General features: G+C 33.0%; 1 protein-coding gene across 1 annotated transcript in view; it reads left to right on the top strand.

Moving 5' to 3' along the window:
- The window catches only part of TRDN (triadin), a 421,845-nt gene that overhangs the window by 271,080 nt on the left and 123,240 nt on the right, over nt 1-27,525 (top strand). The window contains exons 21-22 of the mRNA XM_054492187.2: nt 8,241-8,288; nt 23,062-23,112. Of these exons, the coding sequence (XP_054348162.2) occupies nt 8,241-8,288; nt 23,062-23,112 (99 nt within the window). The remainder of the gene's footprint in view (nt 1-8,240; nt 8,289-23,061; nt 23,113-27,525) is intronic.

Genomic DNA, 27,525 nt, shown 5'->3' with positions numbered 1-27,525 from the left:
TCCCTGTCTCTCTCTCTCTTTGTCTCTCTCTCTATCTCTCTACCACTTTATCTCCTTCCCATGTTAGCCACCTTTCTGAATGCTGGAGTCCTAGCGCTGCCTCTGGCCTTCCACAAAGACTAAGCTCCTGTCCCTACCATGCCACTGAAGCTCCAGCCAATGCTGATGACATCATCATTGCTAAGCCAACAGAACCCTTCCACCCTCATGTTACTAGATTTCTCAGTTGCATTTATCACTTTGTCTCTTCTCCAAACTTCTCTGTTGTTGGGCTACCATGACAATATAGTCTCCTGGTTCTCTCCATATGGCTGGCCTTTATTCTGGCTTCTTTGTGTTTTTTCTTTCATCTGTTGCCTCGTAATTGTTGGTGTTCCTCATAATTCATTATTAATCCTCTGAACTTCTCATTCTGTACCATTTCCTTTTGAGATATATCCGCCCTCAAAGTTGAAACTCTGCCCTATATCATCAAGTTTTTTCAATCCTGTGTCCCCATCTCAGTTTTTTAATGAATTTCAGTCTTGTATGTGTATGTTCAACTGCCCAATAAATATCTTCAAATTCACCATCACAATAGCTAATGCATGCTGGGCTTAATACCTAGGTGATAGGTTGATAGGTACAGCAAACCACCATGGCACACGTTTACCTATGTAACAAACCTGCACTTCCTGCACTTGTACCCCGCAACTTAAAAAAAAAAAAAAATTAAAAAAAATTCCCCTTCACGGCCAGGCTCAGTGGCTCATGCCTGTAATCCCAGCACTTTGGGAGGCCGAGATGGGCGGATCACGAGGTCAGGAGATAGAGACCATGCTGGCTAACACGATGAAACCCCGTCTCTAGTAAAAATACAAAAAATTCGCCAGGCGTGGTGGCTGGTGCCTGTAGTCCCAGCTACTCGGGAGGCTGAGGCAAGAGAATGGCGTGAACCCAGGAGGCGGAGCTTGCGGTGAGCCGAGATCTGGCCACTGCACTCTAGCCCGGGCGACAGAGCGAGACTCCGTCTCAAAAAAAAAAAAAAAAATCCCCTTCACATTAATCTTTCTTAACCTAAACTCCTCATTTTCTCTTTCCAACATACTGTTTCTGTTTCTTGAGCATATTTTCTCTTATTTGTAGCCATTACTACCATACTAATTCAAGCCTTCATTGTCTTCTACCAGAACCACTGAAATAACCTCATGCTGCCCTCATGTTTTTATTTTTTTTCCACTGGTATTCATCTAGTAGAACATCCCAATAGCCACAATAATTTAGTAAAACCACAAAACTAAATAAGCCACTTAAAATTTAATATTCTGTTCCCCTGTTTTCCATAAGATAAAATCCAAGCTTGTTAAAATGGCATATAGAGTGCCCCAAGAACTGGCTCCTGTATCCTTTTCCAACTTCATCTTTAGACATGCCTTGTTTTCTATGCTACAACAATCCTATAATGCTATGTTCATAATTCCGACTACGTTAGAAGACTGTAGGAAGATTGGAGCAGGAAGTGATAGCCTTGTGAACAGATTAAGTAGTTAACATCACCTGAGAATTGACGAGAAACCTCTGTTTCCACTTCCCACCATAATATGTATCCGGAGACTAAATTGATGCAGTATTTTTTCTTTCATAATTAGTGATTTATTCCAATGTTTCAGTCAATGATCTCTCCAGGCAGTACCTGTAAAATCTGAATAGATCAAGGACAGTTCTTATATTTCTGGCAGTATCTTATATTTTTGGAAATAATAACATTCTATCTTTGGAAATAATAGTTTATCATGCTACGAATGAGGTCTACCTCTCCGAAGTAATATGTGTCATATGAGGGACACTTCAAACGGCACAATATTTTCTTACCACTCCTCACTTCCTCACCACTATTCTAGCATACTTCTCCTCCAGGTAAGTCTCACTTCTCCATTTAAAAGTACCCACCAGGCTGGGCGCGGTGGCTCATGCCTGTAATCCCAGTACTTTGGGAGGCCGAGGCAGATGGATCACCTGAGGTCAGGAGTTCAAGACCAGCCTGACCAACATGGTGAAACCCTGTCTCTACTAAAACAAAAAAACAAAACAAAACAAAAATACAAAAAATTAGCCAGGCATGGTGGCGGGCGCCTGTAATCCCAGCTACTCAGGAGGCTGAGGCAGGAGAATCGCTTGAACCCAGAAGGCAGAGGTTGCGGTGAGCCAAGATTGCGCCATTACACTCCAGCCTGGGCGACAAGAGCAAAACTCCATTAAAAAAAAGAAAATTACCTGCTAATACTGCTAATAAAGGGCATACATCAGAGCCCCCATGGGTGATACGGAGAAAAAAGGGAGGGATGTCAATTGTATTGGAGAATTTGGGTGCTGAAGGAAAATTGTAGGGAAGAATAGTGAAATAAAAGCCTAAAACTACAAAAAACCAACGTCCCAGCTCCCAGTTTAGCTAAAGAATAGCCCTAATCTGGGCATTACATACCAAGTGTGTTAGCTGTTTTGTCTCCTTTACATTAGTTTTTATTTCTGAAGTAGTGAAATAAGAATCTTTTTTTTTTCTAAAATACACTTCTACAGAAGTAGAAAAAAGAGAATTTCTTCACTCAGCGCTAAAGGATATTCCAGATATCTTGTGGTAAAGAAAGAGAAATTGATGCTGGTCTTCTTCTGACTCTAAGCAGTTAAAAAAATCACTTACTTAGATGAGCTGTTTATTTCTAATGTTTGTTCTTCATAGAATTAGAATTGATGAATTTTACATTAGAACCAGAAATGAAAGGATCAACATTTTATGCGAAATGTCATCTTTTCTGTATAGATAATCAGCATTTCCAGTGACCTTTTCTGAGCAACAAAAAACATAGCACTTTAAGGGACTAGCCTTCTCTATTTAATATGTGTGCCAGGAATTATGAACCCATCATTGAAAAGAAAACTTGGTCTTTATATGTAAGTCACACTTCAGTTGTTTTCTGAGACATTTACCCTTCAGGGGATTTAATTAAAATAACTAAAAAAATACGTATTTCCTAAACATACTTATAATGATTACTCTGAATAAAAGAATTACGAATAAGAATACCTACCTATGCGGCTCTATTATAGTTACAAATTGTCAGTGTTTTATTTCCATGTTGATTTGAGACAGAACATTCACAGAATAGACTCAGGCACTACACATCTTACTAGCCTCTTATAGCGTACATTGTAAAGTGTAGCTCTAATTTGGCTTTCAAAGGTTTCTGCATTTGGTCGTATTCTCTATTTTTAGACTATCCCTTATCTTCTCTCTGGAAATTCTCTGCTCAAACTACACTTCCTCTAGGAACATCTAAGTCTTTCCCACTCCTTTGTCTTTCCTCATATATCATTGGCTATACCTAAAATCTCCTTTTCCAGGAAAACCACTAACATTGAAACTGATCTCTTTTCTCTCTCAACTGAAAATATTTCTTATCAAGACATATCTTTTGTCAAGTGATATATTTAATTACAAAACAAATCTATATTAATTAATTATTATGTTAGGAACAATTCTAGGTGCTATGGTAAATGTAAGTAATACATTTCTAAGTATTCTATAAGTCAAAGGAAAAAGTGGAATTTTGGAGATCTAATGAACAAATGTATGATTAAAATTTATATGCTTTTAGAAACATTCATCAGAAAAGAAAAAAGGCTGAATAAAAGATAGCTAAGAAGTCAATATTTTTTAATTCATAAAATTAAACCCAAGGAAAGTAGAAGGAAGAGAAATAAATGAAAGAGCCGAAGCTATTTATTTAGAAATCAAATAGTACAACAGGAAAAGTCAAAATATTATTATCAATAAAATACAATAAAAATTATGATGCTTATGAAAATATATTAAGAAAAAACAGAGAAGGTACAAAATATCAATATCAGAAATAAAAAGGGATCATCACTACAGATTCTATAGATAATAAGCAAATAAAAGGATTTTCCAATAAACTAAAACATTTTAATAAAATTAAAATTTTAAATTTATAATTGTAATTCTATTCCCCTCCCTCAATTTTAACCAGATGGTTTCACTGGTGAATTATTTCAAACATTTAAGAAAAAATTAGCACCAATCTTACATCAAATTTTCCAGAGAACAGAAAAAGAGGTAATATTCTCTCATTATATGGGGTTAGAATTACTGTAATACCAAAACTTAACTAGAGCAACAACTATATATATATATATATATACACACACATGTATATGTGTGTGTGTATAATATATAATATATATATTATATATATATAAACTTCTTGTAAACATATATATATATATATATATATATATATATAAACTTCTTGTAAACCTAGAGGCATAGGTCTAAACAAAATATTAGCAGATTAAGTCTGCTAGTATGTATGAAAGATAAAATGCAGTCAGGTTGGTTTAATTTCAGAAATGCAAGCTCAAAAAATTAAAATACACACAAATTCATGTAATTAGCCAGAATAAAAGGAAACTATATTCATCATAGTAGATGCATTTGATATAATTCATCACAAGAATAGAAACTTACTTAATCTTATAAAACATCTGCAAAAACCATTAGCAAACATCATACCTAATGGAGGAAATTAAAGGTTTTCCCCCTGCTAATCAAAACAAAATAAGGATGTTTGCGATTACCACTTCTATCACACACCATAGTGGGTTTTCCATCCAGTGCAGTAAAATGAGAAAAAGAAATTGTAAATATGCAAATAGAGAAGTAAGAAATAAAACACGTTATTCACAAATGATATGATTATCCACTTAAAAAATTCAAAACAATCTATAGAGGAAAATTGCTACAACTGAGTGACTAGCAAGTTTTCTGCATAAAATGTCAAATGAAACATAAATTTAGTTTAGAAATCAAGAGCAAAACTTTGGAAGATAAAGTGAAAGATGACTACACTTTCTAATATAATAGCATCAAATCCACAAAATATCTTGACATAAATGTAACAAATTATGTATAATGTTCTTGAAGATCCCCTACATTTTAACATATTTGAGAAATTAAGGAATACAAAAGTCAATGGAGGGATATTTTATGTTCACCAATCAGATGACTTGATTTTGTAAAGATATCAATTCTCAAAATGATCTATTAATTCATCATAATCCCAGTCAAAATCCTAGCAGATTTCTTGTTGTTGCTATTGTTTTATTTAAATCGATAAGCTGACTTGATTTTCATATGAAAAAGCAAATGTCTAAGAATAGCCAAGACAACCCTGAACAAGATCAAACTGGAAGGTTTGTAGTAGTAGATATCAAGAATTATCTTAAACCCACAGGAGTAATTAAGACTGAGTGGTGTCCATAAGGAAAAAAGTGAACTTTTATCTCACACCGTACAGAAATAATAATTCAGTGGATTGTATTTCTAAATTTAAATGATTAAAAATTATAATGCTACCAGGAAAAAATGTGGAAAATTTAAAATATCTTATAACTGTGGTGGAGGCAAATCTTTTTAAATAGAATACAAAAAGCATTAGTTACAAAGGAAAGATTGATACATTGAATTTAATTATCATTAAAACTCCTGTTAACGTAAACCAGAGAGAAAAAAATGTAAGTGGAAGAAGACATTTACAGTATATGTATATATGTGTGTATGTGTATATATATATATATATATATATATTTAAAAAGACTCATTTTGAATATTACAAATGCATACAAATCAATTTAAAAAACATAAAGAAATTAGGCAAAAATCTAAAGGGGCACTCCACAGAAGAGGTTATCTAAATGCTGATAAGTATATGAAAAGCATGTGGCATTATTAGGTATCAGGAAAGACTTAAATTAAAGCCAAAATCTGATACTACTGCATAGAAAGATTGATATTTTTCTAAGAGACAATATTAGGATTTGTGCAATTTAAAAGACAACAGTTATTTTATTTTATTTTATTTTATTGTTACAGTGTAAGGGAAAGATATGAATTAAATTAGCCCATCCTTTCCCTACTTAGATTTCTTGTGCTTCCAGAATCCTATTGCTAGTGCCTGAAATTCTGGAGAAGTTGTAGCTATTATCTCTTCAGATGTCGCTTCTTCCTCACACTGTCTAATCTTTTATTTTATAAGTTCAATTAGATGTATGTTAAGATGAATTATATCTTCTATGTCTGTTAACCTCTTGTATATTTTCCATCTTTTTGTTTCTCTGGGGTGAATTCCAGGCTATTTCTTCAGATATGTATTTCTACATTGCCCTTTACTCCTTACTTATGTCTAACTCATCTATGAACAATTTTAATGTTATTTTTGTAGAAATTTTCTTTATTTTTCAAATTTAATTTGCCTTTTAAAGAAAATGTATTACAGCCCTACAATAAGATTGGAAGAATAAATACGAGTTAGCCTGTGAAAGTGAGATGATTGTGTTTTAGGCAAAGGTTAACAAAATAATAACAGCTTCTATTTAATGAGTTATATGGCTGCCACTGGGCTGATTTCCTTAAATTGTTTTCACTTAGACCGTAAAACAGCCCTTGTAGCATTATCTGCGTTTTTAACAAAAAGAATAAGGCTCAAAGTAAAATAATGTGCACTCATTTTTGCAGTAATTCAGTGACAAAACTGGACTGTGCACTCTAAAACATTCATTGCTTCTTCTTCTAGGACACATAATCCCTTAGAATAACCAGAATTGTGGTTGCCCTTCAAGGGAATTTGATAATTTCAGGCTAAACTCCACAGTTCTTTTCTGATAATAAATCAGTTCTGGAAAGTCACCTCAGGAGTATCTTGGAACTTGTGCCTTTATTTCAGCATTGAAGGCCAACTTGCTTACCCCTTCCCACTGTCCTAACCCTCATATTGACTATAATCTAACAAAAACAGCAAAATAAACAGCATAGCATTCATTGGTATTTACCCTATAATATCTTGTGTTATGTAAGATTTATCTACAGGTGTGATATGTGAGGTTCATACATATTTATTTGCTTTTTAGTTTAACATCTTCCATGCTTCACAGTCATATGGTTTGCTCTATTTTTGGGTCATAATTGGGTAAAATAATAGGTTACTTTCCTGGAAATATAGGGAATTTTTTTCTAACCAGTGCATATTCAAATTTTTGGGTATCTGTTTTTTTCAACAGATATAATTAAAGGTGAAATTCACCTCGTTTTTTTTCCCTCCCTCCCTCCTTCCTCCTTCCCTTCTGAATTACACTGTCTTTTTACAAAGATCAGGACCAGTTACCTTATAGACATTTTTGATTGGTCTAATTATTTCTTCACAATATGGTTTAAAATGTTCTATACAGCCTGTATTTGATGAAACTGAAAGCTAAATCAGGCTTAGCTAAATTTCAGTTGGATACCTTGGAAATAATACTTTAGAGATGATACTGTGTATGCCACACGGCATCTCATCAGGAAGCACAAGATGTCTGGATGTCCTGATATGAATGAATGTTTCTAAGTTTCATGAATGGGTTAAGTTGGCTACAGACACATTTCTTCATTTTAAAGTTGTATTTTTTCTTCTTGCAGTTTTATGTGGGGAGATACTTGGGTGCAATAGCAATAATCAGTTCCTCATCAATCTTTCATTTAATGGTTACTAATGAACTCTGAAGATTTTCTTGAATCAGTTCTTTCAATGGGGTGCACCGATTCTGAATGAATCATTTGTACTGTTCTACTTTTCAACTGTCAGCTACTGTAAATAGGTAAACAGTGAATACTTCACTGAGAGCAAAACATCTTAGAGAAAGGGGTACAGGACCCAAATAATCCCCTTTTGGTTACTGATGATTTGGGATGGTTTCATTTAATATTTAAATGAATCTCAAGCATGACTACGCTATTTTTTCAGCTGATTAAGCCCTGTTAAGCATGAATATAAAGGAGCATCTAGTTGACATTTACAAGACACTAAGTGACTCCAACAATAACCTGGAATGTAAGTAGATTAATCATAGTCCTGTCAAGTGGAATTCTATGTAGAACTTGTTTATCAAAGCGGAGTGTAAAGGAATAAAGCAGATACAATTGTAGAAATGTAGGCAGAAGAATGCAAGGGATTATCACTTTTTTCTCTAATTCTTTAGATATAAAATCTGGTTTCAATTGCATTATAGAGAAATGAGAAATGTTTAAGAAGCTTCAAAATAACTTGTGTAAAAGAAAGATTTAGCATTGAAAGAACTCCAAAATGCTTTTTTTGAGCAGAAGCAGTATTTCTGTCTGGAACTCTTCTTTAAACCTTATCTTTGTTTTGCAGCTGTACCTGGAAAGAAGGAAGAGAAAACAACCAAGACAGTGGAGCAAGGTAAAAAAAAAATGAAGGAGGTTGACGTTATCTTCTTTAGAAAGACAACAACATGCGGAGGAAAGCACTGGATTCAGACAGGCGGAAGACAATAACCTTTAAGTCTATTACTCTTTATCACTGTCCTTGCATGTTTTTCTGTGCCAGGGAGAATATGAGACAGCAATCTGGGTTGGTCTTTCTTTTGTGTAACTAAACTTTGAATATCAGTTCCCAACAGGAAAACTCCACAAACTGTTTAATTACATCAGGGGACATGCTGAAGATTGCTGGGAATAAGACAATGATCCAGGGGAGCTGGTAGACATATTCCTATTTGATTTGTGGTTTTAACACGACCTTACTGATTATAATTTGAAAAATAAAGATGGGCCAATCCTATATATGCAAAAACTATTTCTGTTGCTTGAAAAAAAAATGTAAAAGTTAAAATGAAGAAAATAACAGCCAAAGTAAGTAGAGTATATTATGATATATACTATATTATGACTTTATTCATTCACCTAAGAGGTCTGAAATTTCAGTGTTATAAATCATAATGGTATAAAATAGTTAATGCATTTTATTTTTATTTGTATAGCTATATCATAAATAGATCACTCCAGACTCTGCTTGGGAAAAATGCTACAGTACACTAAACTTAAAACATTTAAAGTGATGTGGCTTCTCTTAGAGCTCAAGTGTGCTAATAATTTTAGTTGTTGTTCCCTCATGTCTTTGCTCTTATATAATAATACTATATTTGTTGTAATAAATTAAATTAGAACTTGCAATAATTTTGTCAAGAACAAAGTCTAAATGATTTCTCCTTCAAATTTGAGATGCAATTAAATGTATGAAATCCTAATATCAGAAGTTAAGATCTTTTGACATAAATATATCAAGAAAATCCTTCAATCCCTCACATGTCAAATAAGTAAACTAAGGTTAAGAATTCAGTTAAGTAAAAAGATCGGTTAAGAATTTATTTCCTTGGGCTTTTCAAAATAAAATCCCATTATAATTGCATGGAAAATGTTTTCCAATTTATTCTGGCTTCTGGGGACTCTGAAATTTTACAATTCAGTAGATGTTTCTGTTGGTTTCTTTTTGAAGAAGAGTGGAATTTTAGTTTCTGAAATATAAAGTGGGAGCACTGGATCCTAATTTCAGTGTGTTCATTTATGCATGTTCCTGAGTCTAAATTTATTTTTTTTAAAATAAAGATAATTATCCCTGACCTGCCCATCTGACAAGATGTTGTGTAGGGCAAACATGAAAACATATGTGAAAGGATATGAAAATGTGTAAACTTCTAGATAAGCATGTAACATATACTTAGGCATTTTTTCTTATAAAATCAATTTCAACACAGATGACATAAATTATCAAACTACTTTGATTTCATTGAGTTTTATAGCTTTTCTCCTCTAGTATAAAAGTGCTGATTACTCATGACATTCATAGGTTGTTTTCATAGCCACAGTATATCAAAAGAAGATTGACTAGAATATAAAACACCCACACTAATAATAGTACTGAACAGACAATTGATTTGAAAACAGATTGTTTCTTTCTTCTGATCATCACATTGGTGTCAGTTTCATTAATTCTATAATGTCTCCTCTAGTGGACAAGAGACTGGAAATGGTTCTTAGAGATATGATCTTACTCCTTCAGATGATTTTATAATTTTGTTTACTAAAATCTTCTTTTATCGTATCAAAGCTTAGGCTCTTGGATTGTGCGAAAAAAATGAGGTTCTTTCAATGGCTATTTTTATATTGACTTAGTAAATCATTTCAATTTTAAATATTGTATGACAATGGCCTCATATTTTTCAACCATAACAATCATAGGAAATAATATATTTGGATATTTTGCATATTTTATGATAGTATGTCTATTACTAGTAACTGATATGAAAAATAGATATTTTGTGCTTTTAATAAAGTAGTATGAGAAGAAGTAATAAATAATGACATTCTATAAATTTTCTCATATTATTCTAATAGTTATGCATAATGCTTTAAGACTTGTATACTTTGCTTTCTTATGTAGTTTTTAGCTATTTTCAGAAGTATAAATAATCTATTATTAGTTTATAATTCATTGAAATATAATTAAATCCTTTTTAAATATTTATTTTTATTTGTTTAAACATGTGGACTTTATTTAGAAAAATTATATCATTTTTGTAACTCTTAATGGAGTTTAAGTACACTTTGTGATCTGAGTATAATTGTGCATATTGAATCTCTGGACTTAAATACTTATGGATATTCCAGTATCTCAAAACTAAGTTGAAAGTTTTATTACAGAATAATGTAGTGTTCAATTCTCTTAACAATTAAAAATCACTTCGACAGTCAGTTAAGTAGAAACATGACAAAAATATTTTTAGGAAATTAAATAAAATTTGTCTACTAACCATCAAGAATAAATTTTAACACAGTTAGTAAACATTTTAAGTATAAAGTTGGAGTGTGTTGATCATAAATGTATCAGAGTTCACTATAATAAAATATTCAACTTTGCCTTAAATTAAGGAATGTTTCAAAATTCATAAATGGGCTAATTTGTGTCCCCTTGAAGAGTTTCTTTCTTTGCTTTTGATGCTATTCTGTAAACAATGGTTCCCTACATAATTGTAATAGTGTTTTACATTGTCACAACACCAGGCAAAACCCAAGTGCTATTGCAAGCTTTGTAAATCTATCACTGTCCTCATCCACCTTATCAGATTCTTCTCTTCTTTGTGTATGCACTGATCTTTTTAAAATCTGTGATGTGTACTGATTGTAGATTTATTCCATACTTTCAAGTGAATGTTAATAATATCTAAGAGTAATGATTTCCCTGAGAAAACTTTATCCATTTGAATATAATGAATGTTCATATTTCTTGGTGTACCAAAGTTATAAAAAAAAGACAGAAACAATTTTACATTTAAAATCAATGAAGTAAAACAGAAGATTTAGTTAACACAATTGTATTTAATTATTTGCTTAATATGTATTTTTAAAATAACTTATTTGCATATGTTGACTAAGTCATGCTGTTGACCCTCAATAAATGTTAAATTATAATAACAATATTATAGATTCCTGTGAATTCTAAACCTTTTGACAATACTTTGTACTTTGGTTGTTTAATATTTATTGAGCGCCCACAACTGGCTAGGCGCTGGGGAATGGGTGTGAGGGGTATACCATGGGCTTCGGAGAGAAGATGGTCTATATGAAGGCAATGCATGAAAACGAGGATACTCTCCTTGTTCATGTAGTTTATATATTTTCAAGAGAACCATTAGCAACTCAATTCTCCACTCCACTGCCTCACTTACTCACATAATACATTTTACTTCTTCTTACTCTTATTTTACTTAATATTATGAAAACAACTTATTCTTATATTTTATCTCATTAATGGGAAATTACTTTCTAGTCCCTTCTTTTCTAACTCTTTCTTTCCACTCACACTATTCCCTTTAATAAGAGACAGATCTAAATCCTACTTATCACAGCAGAATAATACGTACTCAATGGAAGTTCATATTGTTACATTAATTTCTCATAGAGGTCTGCTTTCTGCCATGCAATATTTGATTCATGTGATTCAGACATTAGTAGGATTGCCATTCAACATTAAAGAGAATTTCACCCCAAAAAATGGGCAATGTGTGTCAATTACGTCTGTGAGGGAATAACCAACTTTAAGTGTCCCTTTGACATTCTAGACAAGATTACATAAAAGAAATCAGGAATGCATTATAATGTTCGCCATGCGACACAGCAAGAAAACACTTTTTATGAGTTTAAGAAGATTATTGAGCTACTAATTTCATTTTTTATTTATTAATATTTACTTTCACTCCTACTATTATGCTGAAGCCACAGTAGGTTGTATCTCTTTTTCCCTTAAGAATCTTTAATAGAAAGTATATTACAAGCTGCTACATTACAAAGCTGAGTGGTCAGAGCAAAGATTGTTTTCTGAGAAATTTTGTTTCCTTTTTATTTATTTATTTCTTTTATTTACAGATTAGTTTTCCACTTAAAGGCCTATTTATGAAAAGAAAAATGAATTGGTATACACTATCTTAAATAAAGTTCCTTATCATGAATTGCTTTTCCAGATCCTGGACCAAATTAATGAAATTTAAGTTTCATACTCTAAAATTAAATCGCAGAAATAATCTGAAACCATCAGCCCTATGTAAAAATGCATTGTTACTGTATTCTCATTGTAAATTAAGTTACACATTTCAGGTCAAGTAATTTTAGTAATGAAAATGAACATTTTATCAGTATTCTACACAACATTTACCTGCATCTTAGTGACTATTATTGTCCCAATTTTTATAGACCAATGATATATTACAAGCTAGTTGTAAAGCAATGCTTTAAGAGTCAAAATTTAACTCAGATCTTGGAATGTCAAAGTAGTAGTTAAAAAGTTTTTCATCATTATGACCTGAAAAGTCTGAGTTTTACTTCACTTGATTTTTATACAGAAAAAAAAAGGAAAAATTATTTCCCAAACAAAGCATCTGCATTCTCATTTCTAGCCTTTACATTACATTCCATGGTCAAAAATTCTTAACTTGAAGTTAGCACTTACAACTTTGGTCTCCAAGGAAGAAATACAGTGGCAATTATAAAATGTTAACCTGCTTGAACTATAGAGCACAGAGCTATCTCAAAATAAAACTTTGGGCTTAGTTTAGCTCTATCAATCATTTGTTCTGTGACTGGGCTACTTATTTGCCTTGCACTGCCTTTTTAAAATAAGCAAATATTATTGTATTAAGCCATCTCTAAAGGACCTTCCATCTCTAATATTGTTCAATTCTCACTTGTAAGGCATGTTTTCCATGCTCAAGACATTTTCACATTGTCCCCAGTGCTGAAGAACAAGCTGTCTTCTGATTGCAAGTACGATCAATCAACAGGAAAGTCCAATTTAGATTATAAAATGAAAATACCTTAAAATATTATTTAAATCTACTAAATGGAATGATAATATTTAAAGTTTTGCTGATATGTTACATTACACTTAAGTTTCAAAAATATCTCAGGAATAAGGCATGCTATTGGGTACCAAATTAAATGACATAAAATGCTTTAAGTAAGGTTGTAAGCATGAGAATTAGTAATAATGGCACACAGGATATAGAAATTATGCCCTTGATACACACACAAAAAAACTATAAAAAATGGAACAGAAGAACATACTGTCTCTGGAGATAAGATAATGTAGGTAACAACTGTGTGTGACTGGTGGTTTCTGATTATTTTTACAACATGGCAATAATGACTTTGTACTGTCAGTTTTTCAGTACGTATTATATTCTCTTAGCAAAATTTTGCAAATTCATTGGTATAATGGCAGGAAAAAGTCTGGCTTTAGGATCTTTAAATCCTTATCACTGGAAGCATATACATTTAAATTCCTTAGAAGGTACCACAAGTTCCTTTTGCTACCAAGCTTCAGTGTGACTTTCCAGCCAAGGTTCACTGTTTCTACCCCACGTTCTCCATTCAAGAATCCACATGAACTTTCACACTCCATGGTATTCTTATTCTTTTTTATGTTTGAAATGCCTTTCTAATTCTTCTTTCATTCCAAATTTTACCAGTTTTTGAATCCATCACAAATGCCAGTGTTTCTGTGAAGTCTTCTTTCATTTTCTCAGATCAAGTTTGCCAGTCTTTCTGCTATGCACCCAGAGTTCTGAGCCCTCTATCATCGTATTTAATCCGTCTATGTGGTTGCATCACAACACAGTTCGAACTCCACACAATCTTCCTTATTTTTCCAGCTCCCAGTAGAAAAGAGACACTCAACAAGCATCTATTAAATATAATATGGTTTATCTTTTAAAACACAAACTCGTGTCCTCCTTTTATAATATCATTTTCAAGAGAAACGATTCTAGGGGTCCCGGACTTCTTTATCCACAGGAGAGGCACTCTGTCACTCTGGTAAGCACAACACAAAGAACAGTTTCTGGTTTGTTGAAATGGCATCGGCTTTTATTTTACTCCAAACAAATCCTTTTTGAGAGTCTTGGACCTCAATTTTCTTTCTGTGTACATATCCATCACAAAGATTACAATACAGTTAGTGTGGAAATTTTTTAAAAATTTAATAAAAATATAAAATATAAAAAATCAAATTCAACAATACATAAAAAGAATTATACATATTCCAGATATGCAAGTCTAGTTTGACATTTGAAAAGTGTTTAAGTAATCAATAACATCAACAGGCTAAAGAAGAAAAAAACACATGACCCTATGAATAGTAATGGTAAACGCATTTGAGAAAATCTAGCACCCATTGATGGTGAAAAACTCTCAGCAAACTAGGAATAGACAGAAAATTCTTAAACTTTGTAAATAATTTTTTAAAAAATCCTACAGCTAACATTCTATTTAATGGTGCGAAGTTAAAAGCTCTCTCGCTGAGGTCAGGAACACGGCAAGGATGTTTGCTCTCACACCCCTTCATCAACATTATACTGAAAGTTTTAGAGAATGCAACAATATAAGAAAGGGAAATAAATGGTATACAAGTTGGGAAAAAAAATAAAACTGTATTTGTTCAAATATGACTTATTTATGTAGAAAATTCCAAAAACTTCCTGGAACTAATCACAGAATACAACAAGGTTTCAGGGCACAAAGTTAATATGCAAAAGTCAGTTACTCTCGTATATCAGTAATGAAAAATTTGAATGAACAAGATTAAAAACACAACGATCACTTACATTGGCACCAAAAACATAAACACTTAGGTATATTTTTAAAATTATGTATAAGACCTGTTGGAGGGAAACCACGTAAAAGAAATAAACAGAAACTAAATAAATTGAGAGATACTCCATATTCATTGATAGAATGACTCAGTATTGTCAAGCTGCCAATTCTTCCTAAATTGAGCTACAGATTTAACACAATTCCAAAAACAACTCTAGCAAGTTATCTTGTGGCTATTGACAAACTAATTCTAAAGTTTATATGAAAAGGCAAAAGACCCAGAAGAGCCAACACAGCATTGGAAAATAAGAATTAAGTGGCAAACTGGCACTACTGAACTTCACAACTTACTGTAAAAATACAGTAATCAGGACAGTATGATATTAGTGAAAGAATAGACAAATAAATCAATGAAAGAGAATAGAGAACTCAGAAATGCACTCACAGAAATATAATCAGCTGATCTTTGACAAAGGAGAAAAAACAATTTACTGGAGAAAGGATAGACTTTTGAACAAATGGGTGTTGCAACAACTGGACATCCATAAACAAAAATAAAAAAACAAAAAACCCTCAAAAATAGACTTTACATCCTCCACAAGATAATTAACTCAAAGTGGATCATAGACCTAAACGTAAAACATAAAACTCTAAAATTCCTGGGAAAGAACATAGAAGATTTAGGTGTCCTTGGGTTTGACAATGACATTTTAAATAAAACACCAAAGACAAAGTCCATGAAAGAAGAAAATTATAAGTTGGGCTTTTAAGATATAAAGATGGGAATAAGCATATGAAAAGATGTTCAACATAACATGTCATTAGATTAAAACAATGAGATACCACTACACACCCATTAGAATAGCTAAAATCTAAAACACTGACAATACAAAATGCTGGGGAGGATGTAGAGCAACAGAAACTCGCATTCTTTCCTTGTGGAAATGCAAAAAGACAATTTGGCAGTTTCTTAGAAAACTAACCTTACTCTCACGATGCAATCCAGCAATTATGCTCCTTGGTATTTATCCAAATAAGCCGAAAACTCATGTATATGCAAAAACCTGCACACAAATGTTTATATCAGCTTTATTCGTATTTCCTAAAACTAGGAAGCAACCAAGACGTCCTTCAATAGGTGAACAGATAAATAAATTCTGGTACATTAATACAATGAGATTTTTATTCAGTGTGGAAAATACATGAGCTGTCAAGCCATAAAATACGTAGAAGAACCTTAAATTATATTTCTAAGTGAAATATGCCAATGTGAAGAGTCAACATGTTGTATAATTACAACTGTATGACATTCTGGAAAAGGCAAAACTATGGAGAAAGTTAAAAACTCAGTGGTTACTAGGGTTTGGGGAGAAGAGAAGGGTGAATAGGTGGAGCATAGAGAATTTTTAGGGTAATGAAATTATTCTGAATGAAACTACAATGGCAGATACGTGTCATTATACTTTTGTCAAAATCTATAAGATGTATAAAACTAAGAGTGAACCCTAATGTAAACTATGGACTTTGGTTGATAATGATGTATCAATATTGCTTCTTGGATGGTAATAAATGTACCACCCTCTTGAGGGATACTGATAGTGATGGAGCCTGAGTGTGCTTGAAGAGGGTGTGTTAGTTTGGGCTGCTATAACAAATTGCCATAGACTGGGTGGCTTATAAACAACAAAACTTTATTTCTCACAGATCTGGAGGCTGGAAGCCTAAAATCAGGCTGCTAGAATGGTGATGTGCTGTGAGAGCCCTCTTCTGGATTGCAAACTGCTGTCTTTTTGTATCCTGACATGCAGAAAGAGGGCAAGAGAGCTCTCTGGGGTTCCTTTTATTTTTCTAAGGCCACTAATTTGATTAATGAGGGTTCCGTGCTGATGACCTAATTATCTGCCAGAGGTGACATACCATAACATTGGGAGTAGGATTTCAACATACGAATTTTGAAGGGACACATTCAGTCTGTTACAGAAAGAATGTACAGGAACTCTGCACTTTCTGATTAGTTTTGCTGTAATCATAAATCTACTCTAAAAATTAAGGTCTATTAATTTTTTAAGTGCACGGAAATCTCGAAGAATTAGTCCAGTTCACTAAGTTAATTTTGAAGTATATTTTGAAATTCTATACCATGAGTAGCAGAAAGATATATTAAAAGCCTCCTTTATTTGGATTATATTAATAATTATTCAGTTAACATTTTTTCTTATATTCAATTATATTTCTTCAATTTTTCAATATATATCATCTTATAAATTTTCAATTTGAACAGTTACACTATAATGAGAATAATTCTTGAGATTCCACATAAATGTGTTTTAGGACAGGATTTCCATTTTAAAAAGTTCAAAAGACAATAGAGAATATAATGAATAACATTGTTATAGAAATAAAGAATGTATTATATGATAAATGAATGGATGATCAGAGGTTATTATAAAAAATAAATGGGCATAAACGTGTAATATATATGTGTGAGATTACTGAACTTTGGAAAGTCACTCAAAATTTCTTAGATAACCAAAAAAATAAAATGTGAGGTAAACATTAGATTTAAATATATGTAATTTTCTTTTTTGTCCAGGAAAACTATCAGATATTGGCCATTTCATTTTACTTGACACTTTTGCCACAATAAGATTACAAATTGGAAAATGGCTAATCATGAAGGATGTTTATAATGATGATCAGGTTACTGGGTAAAGATTTGACAATAAGTTTCCTGATAAAATGTGATCAGCACAAAATTTGGCAAATTTATTAACTCATTCAACAGATAGTTGGGGAATTTCGAGTATGTGTTAGACTACCTAGTCCCTGCTTCAGACATATGATTTGCAAGGCTGTGGCAGGCTGGCAGTTATGAAGAACACTGATGTTATTTGGTGATTCAGATATGCACCCTGTTCACTTTTAGGTACAATTTGTGGTGATATCTACTTTATAATCCAGGATGCTCCCAGAGGCATAGTGTAGCAGTTTAACACTAACTTTGTCATCTCATAACCTGGGTTCAAATCTTCCATTCCAATTTACTAGCTGTAACCTTGGGCAAGTTACTTATCTCTTAGCTTCAGATATCACATCTATAAAATTATGGATAATACCTACCTCTTTGGAGACAGGTGAGAAGTTAAAGCGATCTTATGTTAAATATGCCTAACTACACAAAATAATGCTTTATCATTATACGTGGACACAGGAATTTCCTTGAGCCCTGCCCTCAAGGAAATTACAGTATTATAATAAAGTTATTATCTTAATTTAAACATGGAGGTTTTGACATCTTAAATTGATGTGTCTACACTAGAAAAATTTCATGACTAATAAAATTTTCTTTGAAAAAGTATTCTTTAGTGGTTCAGTAGCCAACCCTGTCCCTAAGATATCCTAGTTCATCTCATCTCCCCAACATTAAAATAGAAGTTAATAGAATGCATATCTAATTTCTTATCAAATAAAGGAGGGCTAATTTTATGTTTTTATGTATTTACATATTGCTGATCTTTCTGAAAGATCTGGACAGAGATGAACTAAAGTGCACCCTACTGATTTTGATTAGTAGTCAGATTATTAAGGCGCATAAGGATAAGAATATCAAAGTGTGTATATATGAATACTCCAATGCTTGCAGCCAAGCTACACAGCCTCAAAGCCAAGTAATAATGAAATTGAACCAGAATTTAGTCAAAGGAAAAGGTTATTTAGGTTGTTTCAAGAGAAGCCCCTCAGCTAAGATAATTTGAAGAACTATACTACTATAAGGAAGAGCTTGTCAAAAAGACTAGAATGCTGACACTACTGCATAAGACTGTTATTTCGCATTCTTATGCCATTGTATATGTCACCGTTTTAACATGCCGATACAGCCCAGCTTGTCTAGAATATACAAATGTAATTGAAGGAAGCTCTTCAGAGAAGTATTTACAAAGTGTTATATAGTATTTTCTAGTTGATGCTTTTGGAATTCACTTATTCTCCATCCCCCAAATATGTTAAATATATAACTAAAATTTGAGAGAATAGTTTAATTTCCCTTATTTACAATTTCTTGAGGGAGGAATATCTTCCCACAGTCTTCACGTACTGACAACATTGTTCAGATGTCATTCAAGAAAATTTTATATTATGCTTTTTAATTGGGTTGTCCAGTTAGAGATAGAGGATTACATAGGTTGCGAAATATTATTCTTTTTAAATAAAACATAAAGGCTATGAAATAAATAAAATGAAAGTCCCAAGTTTAAATGATAGCAATGTATAGATATAATTCAACTGGAAATGCCGTAAAGATTTTAAAACACATATTCAAGAAAAAAATGTAAAATGTTAAAAAACTGTATTTACCAAGTTCTTTAGCCCATAGAATACAGAACAGTTAAATGTATCATTATGACAAAGAGAAAGTTAAAGACGGTGTCCTGACCAAGTTATATTTAATTACAAAGTTAATGAGCAGTGTCTACAGTGAAATTAGTCTGTTATATCTTTCAGAAGAATTCAAATTTACTGTTACATAAAGCATCAATATATTATTTCCTTCATGATAATTATAAACACAATATTTTAACTCATTTAGGCAACTTGAAAATTCTGTCTCTGTATTTACTTATAAAGTATATATGTTGGAGTTTGTAGTAGATTGAAAATATAAAATATCTTTTCTAAAATATCCTGGATTATCAAAATTGCATTCGAATTAAAATAAAACAAAGAGACATTCATGTAAGGGATTCACATATTAACTATTAAAACAATTATGCAATTAATCACTATTAAATAACTTTAGCAACAGTGCAGTATCATATTAGCAAGCAACCACAAGATGTTATGAGACAATTTTATTTTCTTTTTTGGTGCTGTGTGATGATGTACAACTTACACTCTGGGAAATTATCAGATATCGTTGCACTTTCAGATAAAGCTCGCCAGGTGGTTCTTTACAATTATTCTTTCCATCAGAAGAAAAGTCCAAAAAGTTTGGTACGTTGGTATTATTCATTATGTTCGTGAAAAAATATCTCAGATTAGCAAGCATCTTATAACTACAAAAGAGAAAGAGAGAGACAGTTTTTGAAGTTATGTTTCTGAGCACTTCAGTAGAGCAAGCTGGGTAAGAAAGATTAAGAATTTTGAATTTGATTCTTTACAGAACCAAGGGATCTTAGCTGCCTGATAATTTCGTTAGAATCCTTTACACTTTCCAATTTCACTTTATTCTTTTGTTCTAGCTATGTTCGATGTTGACACAAAGCCAGAAAGCTCCAACAAAATATTTTTATTAACATTCTCATTAAATGTCACTAATGATAAAACTGAATTTATACTTGATCATTCAAAGCAATGAATAATAAATAATAGGCAGATCAATGGTATTAATAATTGCTGCTGTTTCCTTTAAACAGATGAATACTTGTAGTTTGGATTCAAAATGTTTATGCTTGTGTCAGGAAAGAACTCTAGGGCTGATATCCTCTGTTTTAAGACTTTCCATTATTTCAGTCTTTTGTCTTGTCTTTTTCATGAGCCTCTTTTTTCAAAGAATTCTTGTAGAAGGAAAAGGAAACACTATTGCCATATATACCTTTTATATTCTACAATACAATTAAAAGTAAAAGCTCTTTGCTATTTATTTTTGGTTAAGTATACTCAGGCCCATAATTTAAACTGGAAAATTCCTGGATGCATTGCTATTGAGTATTATTTTCAAAATGAGTAGTTTTTATCTCAGATTATTTAAAACTCGACTTCTATAGCTATTTTGATCATAATCTGTGTTTTAAATTGTTGAAGGTCTGGCAATAGCACATCAAAATGTATACAGTTAAGGCCATCACTGCCGATATATAAATGATATATCAATATAGACAAATTATATGAGATTGGATTTGAAACATGCCGGTAAAAAGAACAGCTGAGAACACTAGTCTTAGTGTGTGGGTGTGTTTTCACCAGTCACATATTATTAAGAAAATAATTGTTCACTTTCTGGTTTATTTTGCTTTTACATAATTGGTTTACTTAATAAGTCAAGTCAATCTGTGTGAACAAAGCAAATAAGATTAATTTGAGGCCTTTAAAAAAACATGTTACTAGTTATATTGATAGTTTTCATTTATAAGGAATACTGTAGGTTGCTTTGCAGCACCTGTAAATGATCTGCACTTCACCTGTTTTTTCCAACTGCTTGCTGGATGTTTCCTTTTTGGGCGTCTTGTTGACATATGAAACACAATACTTTCAAAACAGAAATAATGTCTTCCTCCAAAGACCTCTCCTTTTTACATTTTGTATCTCAGGTGAGGGAAAATTATCCTACTGTAAACCAAGTAAGAACTCTAAGAACCATTCTCAGCTTAAAAAACAAAAACAAAAACAAAAAACCCTAATACATGGCCGGGCATGGTGGCTCACGCCTGTAATCCCAGCACTTTGGGAGACCAAGGTCGGCAGATCACTTGAGGTCAGGAGTTCGAGACCAGCCTGGCCAGCATGGTGAAAACCTGTCTCTACTAAAAATACAAAAATTAGCCGGGCATGTTGGTGGGTGCCTGTAATCCCAGCTTCTTGGGAGGCTGAGGCAGGAGAATCACTTGAACCTGGGATTTCAGTGAGCCGAGATCGCGCCACTGCACTCCAGCCTGGCAACAAAGCAAGACAAAAAAAAAAAAAACAAAAAACCCTAATACATCTACTTACAGTTATGTAATTAAAATGGCATTTCCTGGCCAATGAAATTCTACCCAATTTATAAGCCTAAATCTAAATGGCATATTCTCAGTGAAAACCTCCCCCAATTTTAAAATTAGAATTAATAAATTATTTCCCTATTATCTATATAACTTTACTGGAGTACTCATCACAGGGTCAAATATTTTGCTGTTTGTTGATTAACTACCTTTTCACAACTATTTCTACATACAGGAAATTTCAAAACTTAGTGGTGTAAAACAACAGCTGATTTCATGTTGTTCATCATTTAGTAGGTCAGGACTTCAGGAGGATACAGTAGGCTGTTTTCACTTGATTATCTCATGTGATTGCAGTCAGATGTCCGGTTGGCCTGCAGTCATGTAAAATCACTGACTCCTGGATGTGAAGGATGGCTCTCTCAGAGAGCTGGCAGTTGATACTAGCTGTTGGCTGGGAGCTCAGCTGGGGCTGTTAGTTGGACTGCCTACATGTAGCCTCTCCAGCATGGTGGTGTTAATTAGATTACTCACATGGCAGCTGCATTTCCCAAAGCAGGTGTCACTAGATTAGCAGGTGAATACTGCATGACTTTTTTGATTTAGCCTTGGAAGTCACACAGCATCACCTCCACTTCTGTTGGTTGTAAATAGCCTACAGAGCAAAACTGATAGATCTGCCCTGTCCAGGCCTCCTATTCTCTCTCTGTTTCTCTAAAATGTGTCTTTCTTTCCATTTCATGTTTGCGGGTCTAATTTATTTCCCTCGTCAAGTTCTGCCTCGGTACTACATGCTTCCTTACATCCTTTACTGAGCCCATTATGCAACTACTGGAGCCAGTACTTATGTGCCTGAGAGCATAGATACAGTGGTTCAAATCCAAGGTCTCCTATTTAAAGATCTTGGAAAGTTATTTAATCAATTTATGTGAAAAGTAGAAATAATAACAGAACCTATATACCTAATGGAGTTTTGAGCACTGAATGAGAAAATGGTAGAGAACATTGCCTGACACATAGTAAGTAGACAATATTAGCTATCATTCTTGTCATATCTTTCTTCTTCAAAGCCCATATCAGTTTACATGTACCTTTTTTATATATGTGGCATAGTCTGTACTTGTGATATAAATTCATGGGCTTATTTTCTATTGTTTACATATTTAGTCCAATGTGTTATAGACAACATATGCCTGGAGACATCTGTATTGTGAATGTCAACTCAGATGCCCTGTGTTCTTTAAGCCTCAGTATACAAAACACATGAAGAAACTTGCATATTTTTTCTCTCTTATTCCTTGTAACTTTTTCTTCCCACGATCTCTTTTGCAGAAATGAGAAAAGAAAAATCTGGGAAGACTTCTTCAGTTCTGAAAGATAAAGGTAACACAATTAATTTAATATAATATTACAAATTTATTAGGAAATATATATTATTGAGAACACAGTACATTAGCAGCATCCCCTTTGCAAATATGTAAACCAGAACTGCAGAGGTCACACGCATATTTTTAAAAACTTGTATTTATTTATTTATCCCTAAAATGATTTCTTCTCACTATTACCTAGAAAGTGCTCTGATTACAATTCCCAAAAAGAAAAGAAAGAAAAATAAAAAAAGGATTTTTTTAAAGAAAAAGGTAAAAAAATATAGAAGGGAAGTAAAGAATATTAAGAAGCACTTGTCCCTAAATTCTCTGATTCTCTCCCTTCTATTCCTAAAATATATATTTAGTGCATAATATATCTCAAGCACTTGGTAAACATTGGAGATGATGATGACAACAAAAATGGTAAAGCTACAAATAGGAAGTAAGATTTGGTAATCAGAACTCTGCATTCTGATATTTTCAAATGCTCTGAGGCATATTCTGCCTGCTTTAGTCTTGTCACACTCTATATTGCTATGAAAAAGCATGAAATTCTTAATTAAATTTTGTAACTTCCATCTCCTGAATGGACTAACTGCCTTTCCTCTTTGCCTATGTAAATATTAACCTGATCTTAAGAATAATGTCCACATAAAGCATCAAGCCTTCTCTACCTATTTCAGCCTTCAAAGAGTCCCCTCTCTTCTGAATGAACACACTTGTAATATTTATAATTTATTCTATAGTACATATATGTGTGTTATATATGTGTGCTATAATATATACTTTGTTATATAAATGTGTGTAATATATGTATATATAATAAATTAACTAAAATTCATCTATTTAAACCTCAGGGTCTGATATTATTCATCTTAATATTTTGTGTGGACTGATCAGTGCTATATTCAATAATTATTTATTCTGCATCTAATATGCAGTAATTAATTCAGATACTCACTAGACACGAAGGATGCAAAAAAAGCATAGACTATAATTGCTGAGAAGTTACAGTATTAATAACAATTAAAATTATAACAATCATAAAGGAGGTATATAGGATGCTATGAGAGGGTGTAATAGGAGATTTTGATCAATTTTGTGGGACCAGGAAGTTTTTTCCTGAAGAAATAATATGAAATGTAAATGAGAAGGTGAAGAGTTAGCCTGGTAAAGGTGTGGGAATTGTTTGGAGGAAGTCCAAAAGTGGTGCATCTACTCTTTGCCAGGCACCTTGATACCTACTTTACATATTTGTTTCAGCAAAAGGTACTAGCTACCTCAGTTTTTATGAACAAGGAATGTGAGGTCTAGCAATATAAGTTACTCAGTGTCACACTGTGGGTAATAGGGAAAGGTAAGAGTCAAAGTCATCTCTGCCCCACTTTAAATTCCATTTTTTCATTTTAACACAGACACTGCTTGCATCTTAGAATAGGGGTCTTATATTTGTATTCATAAAAGCACTCTTGCTTTGAGTGTAGACCTTATAAAAACAAAAAAAATTCTATTTGGCATAGATGCATTGGACATACACTATGAAAAATAGTCTTGGTTCTTTTGCTATGGGGGTAACTACACTTCATTCTCACAGATGGGCTTAATCTATTTTTCTTTAGTGATTACCTGTATTTTGTGACAGTTCCATTCCCAGCCTCCACTCTCATGTAATATGAAAATCAATAAAAACAGCATCCTTGATTTTGTGAAAACCAAAATTGTCATGAAAACATACTATCAGGAAAAGATATACATATAATTTGCAGTTCACAATTTGTAAAATCTAAATATTTTCTTCTTCCATTGTCATATGGAAGACATTTGGGGGGCATTAATGTCTTTATTTTAGTCTGCACTTATGTCACAGGAATATTTGAATCACATGTTATCGTTCACTATGAAAGCAGCTCAAAAGAAAGGTTGGGGCTTAACTCTAAAGCTACACTTTGGGCAATGATAATTATTAAAACTTTTAACTATTACTTAAATCTTCACATGTGCCAAAGCTTAAACTAGTTGGAAGAATAATTGTTAAAATCTGTCCTGGAAAACATTATCTGGAGGAAATAAATCCACACTGACCACTTCATTAAGTAGGCTCTTGTAATTTCTAATATTGTGCAATTGTATATTTTATATCATCCTAAATGAATAATCATATGCTGCAAACCTTATATACATAATTTTCCAGTGACTGAAAATTTTAGAGAAAATAGTTAGATAATTTTACAATTGACATTTCTTACTGAAAAGTTTTTGCTCAATGTAAAATTATCTACTATTTTCTCTAAAATTTCGATCACTAGAAAATTATATATATAAAGGTTTGCAGCATATGATTATTGATTTAGGATGATATAAATATGTCTACTTTTTAATTCAAACTGCATTAGTGCCCCCAAAATGCCTTTGTTATATATAAGTTGAATACTGTTTTAGAAGAATTTCATTTTTTTCTGAATATAATTTATCATTACTAAGTATCAAAGACAAAATTTTAATATATTACCTATAAGATTTTAGGGACTTCAAAAGCCTCTGCAGTGTCATTGTTTTTGGAGAGTCTCTCTGAAGCCTGCTGCTAAGCTATGGCAGAATCAGAATGCAGCAATTTCACTTGCTAAAAATTCACTTATTTTATTAGAGTTGTATTTTGTCAGTTACTTCTATTAAACCACTAAGAGATTACCCGCATTTGCCTGTTACTCATACATTCCACCTGCATGTGTACATCCAAATTCATTTTAAAATGATGCTTCAAGTTTAAAACCAGCATTATTACAAGGAAATCATTTAGAGCCACCTTTATCAGAGTTGTGATAACCATGAGTCACTTGGGCATTCAGATATACATTATTAGGCTTTTGCTTTTATGTAAGAACATATAGAGAGTTCTAGGGATGACCGTTGCGAAGAAAAGAAAAAAAACAGGAGAATGATATGTCTTGCTAACTTTTGTTGCTGGTTCAGTTATTGACTTTCCTGGACCAGTGGACTCACTAAAGCCTTTTCAACACACTCACAGGGGCATAGTCCTGCTTTTGACCATCCAGAAAACAGAAAATCCTGTTAGTGACCCATGAAATTGGTTATCTTCCTTGTGACATTCACCCCTATCCCAGATAACTTGTTTCTAACCCCTGGTCTGACATATCTGAGTATGGAAGATTCACCTACGGACTGAGAAACAGCAAACTGAATCCAAAGAGGCAACACAGTAATTAAGTAATTTCTCCTCCTCTGAGAACAAAATAATAGCACTTTTAGGTTTCTCTGTTATTGGAGTAATGCAATTGGACATCAGAATTATTGACTAGTTTTGTACCCCACGTCTGTGTATGTTTGGATATAATGGCGGAGGAATCTTGACAGAACTGATCTTATTTTACTGATGCTCAGAACCGTGCAACTTATGATCCCCCAACTTCCATTTGTCCTCAACATGTTTTTCTTGGCCATTTCCACTCAACAACTCAAAGCTAGAATTAAGGTTGGGGTAAGTTGTCTGAAGACTTCGAAACTCCTCCCCAACCATGCTGTACTTCATCATGGATACTAACCCAGTTCCTCGTTACTGCCTTTGTGTCTGGGGGTAGTGTAAGGCAGTGGCAAATCTGAAACCATTTTCCTATCCCTTAGGGAATTATTTTTCCATAACAGTGTTCTTGCCTCAATAATTTTGACAGAGTTCCACTTTATATCCCAGCACCATTGAACACTTTATAGGCCCTGATAATCAAGAACCATAAATCATCCTATAGGCTCTTGGACAAACACAGAGAAACTACTATATTTTAAAAAATGTTTTCCAGTATTCTGCTTTTGACAAACAAGATAGATAAGCTGAAAAGTGGCTTAAGAGTTGACTCAAACCACTGATGTATCTCTCCTTCCTAATGCAGAAGTGCAGGGTTTTCATGTAATACTCTCTTCACTTTTTTGTCAGATTTAATATCCTCCTCACTTCCTTGGGTAGTTAGAGATTCCTCAGAGAAGTCTGTGGACTTCCTAAATTGGGACAAAAGCCCCTGAGGACAAAGCGGATGCTGAGAATAAATGATCTGTAGGAAAGTCAGTGCAAGTGATGACTCAGCCTAGGAACCGAAGGCATCTTGCCAGTAGCAAACTTGGAAATAGAAATCACTTTTATTTTCTGAGATCATTCTCCAAAGCTTACGGTATTGGGTTTACAGTCTTTGAATGTCCTATAAAAGTGTATCTGTTATTCCACCCTTTCCTTCTCTCTCCACTAAAATCAATGTAGTTCTGTGGGCTCTCATTCTAGGTCCCGTATTTTATAACTACTAAACCCTCACACAAACATACACAATCGCCCATTTAGATCAACATGCTGAACCTTGAATTCTGAGACTCGAAGCATTGCACTCTTGCGCCCCACTGGGAGTCTGTTTCCACCACCACTTCT

The sequence above is a fragment of the Pongo pygmaeus genome, chromosome 5 (genome assembly GCF_028885625.2).
Source record: "Pongo pygmaeus isolate AG05252 chromosome 5, NHGRI_mPonPyg2-v2.0_pri, whole genome shotgun sequence".
Classification (NCBI taxonomy): Eukaryota; Metazoa; Chordata; class Mammalia; order Primates; family Hominidae; genus Pongo; species Pongo pygmaeus.
The sequence above is the reverse complement of the archived record's forward strand: the minus strand, read 5'-3'. Positions and strand labels throughout refer to the sequence as shown.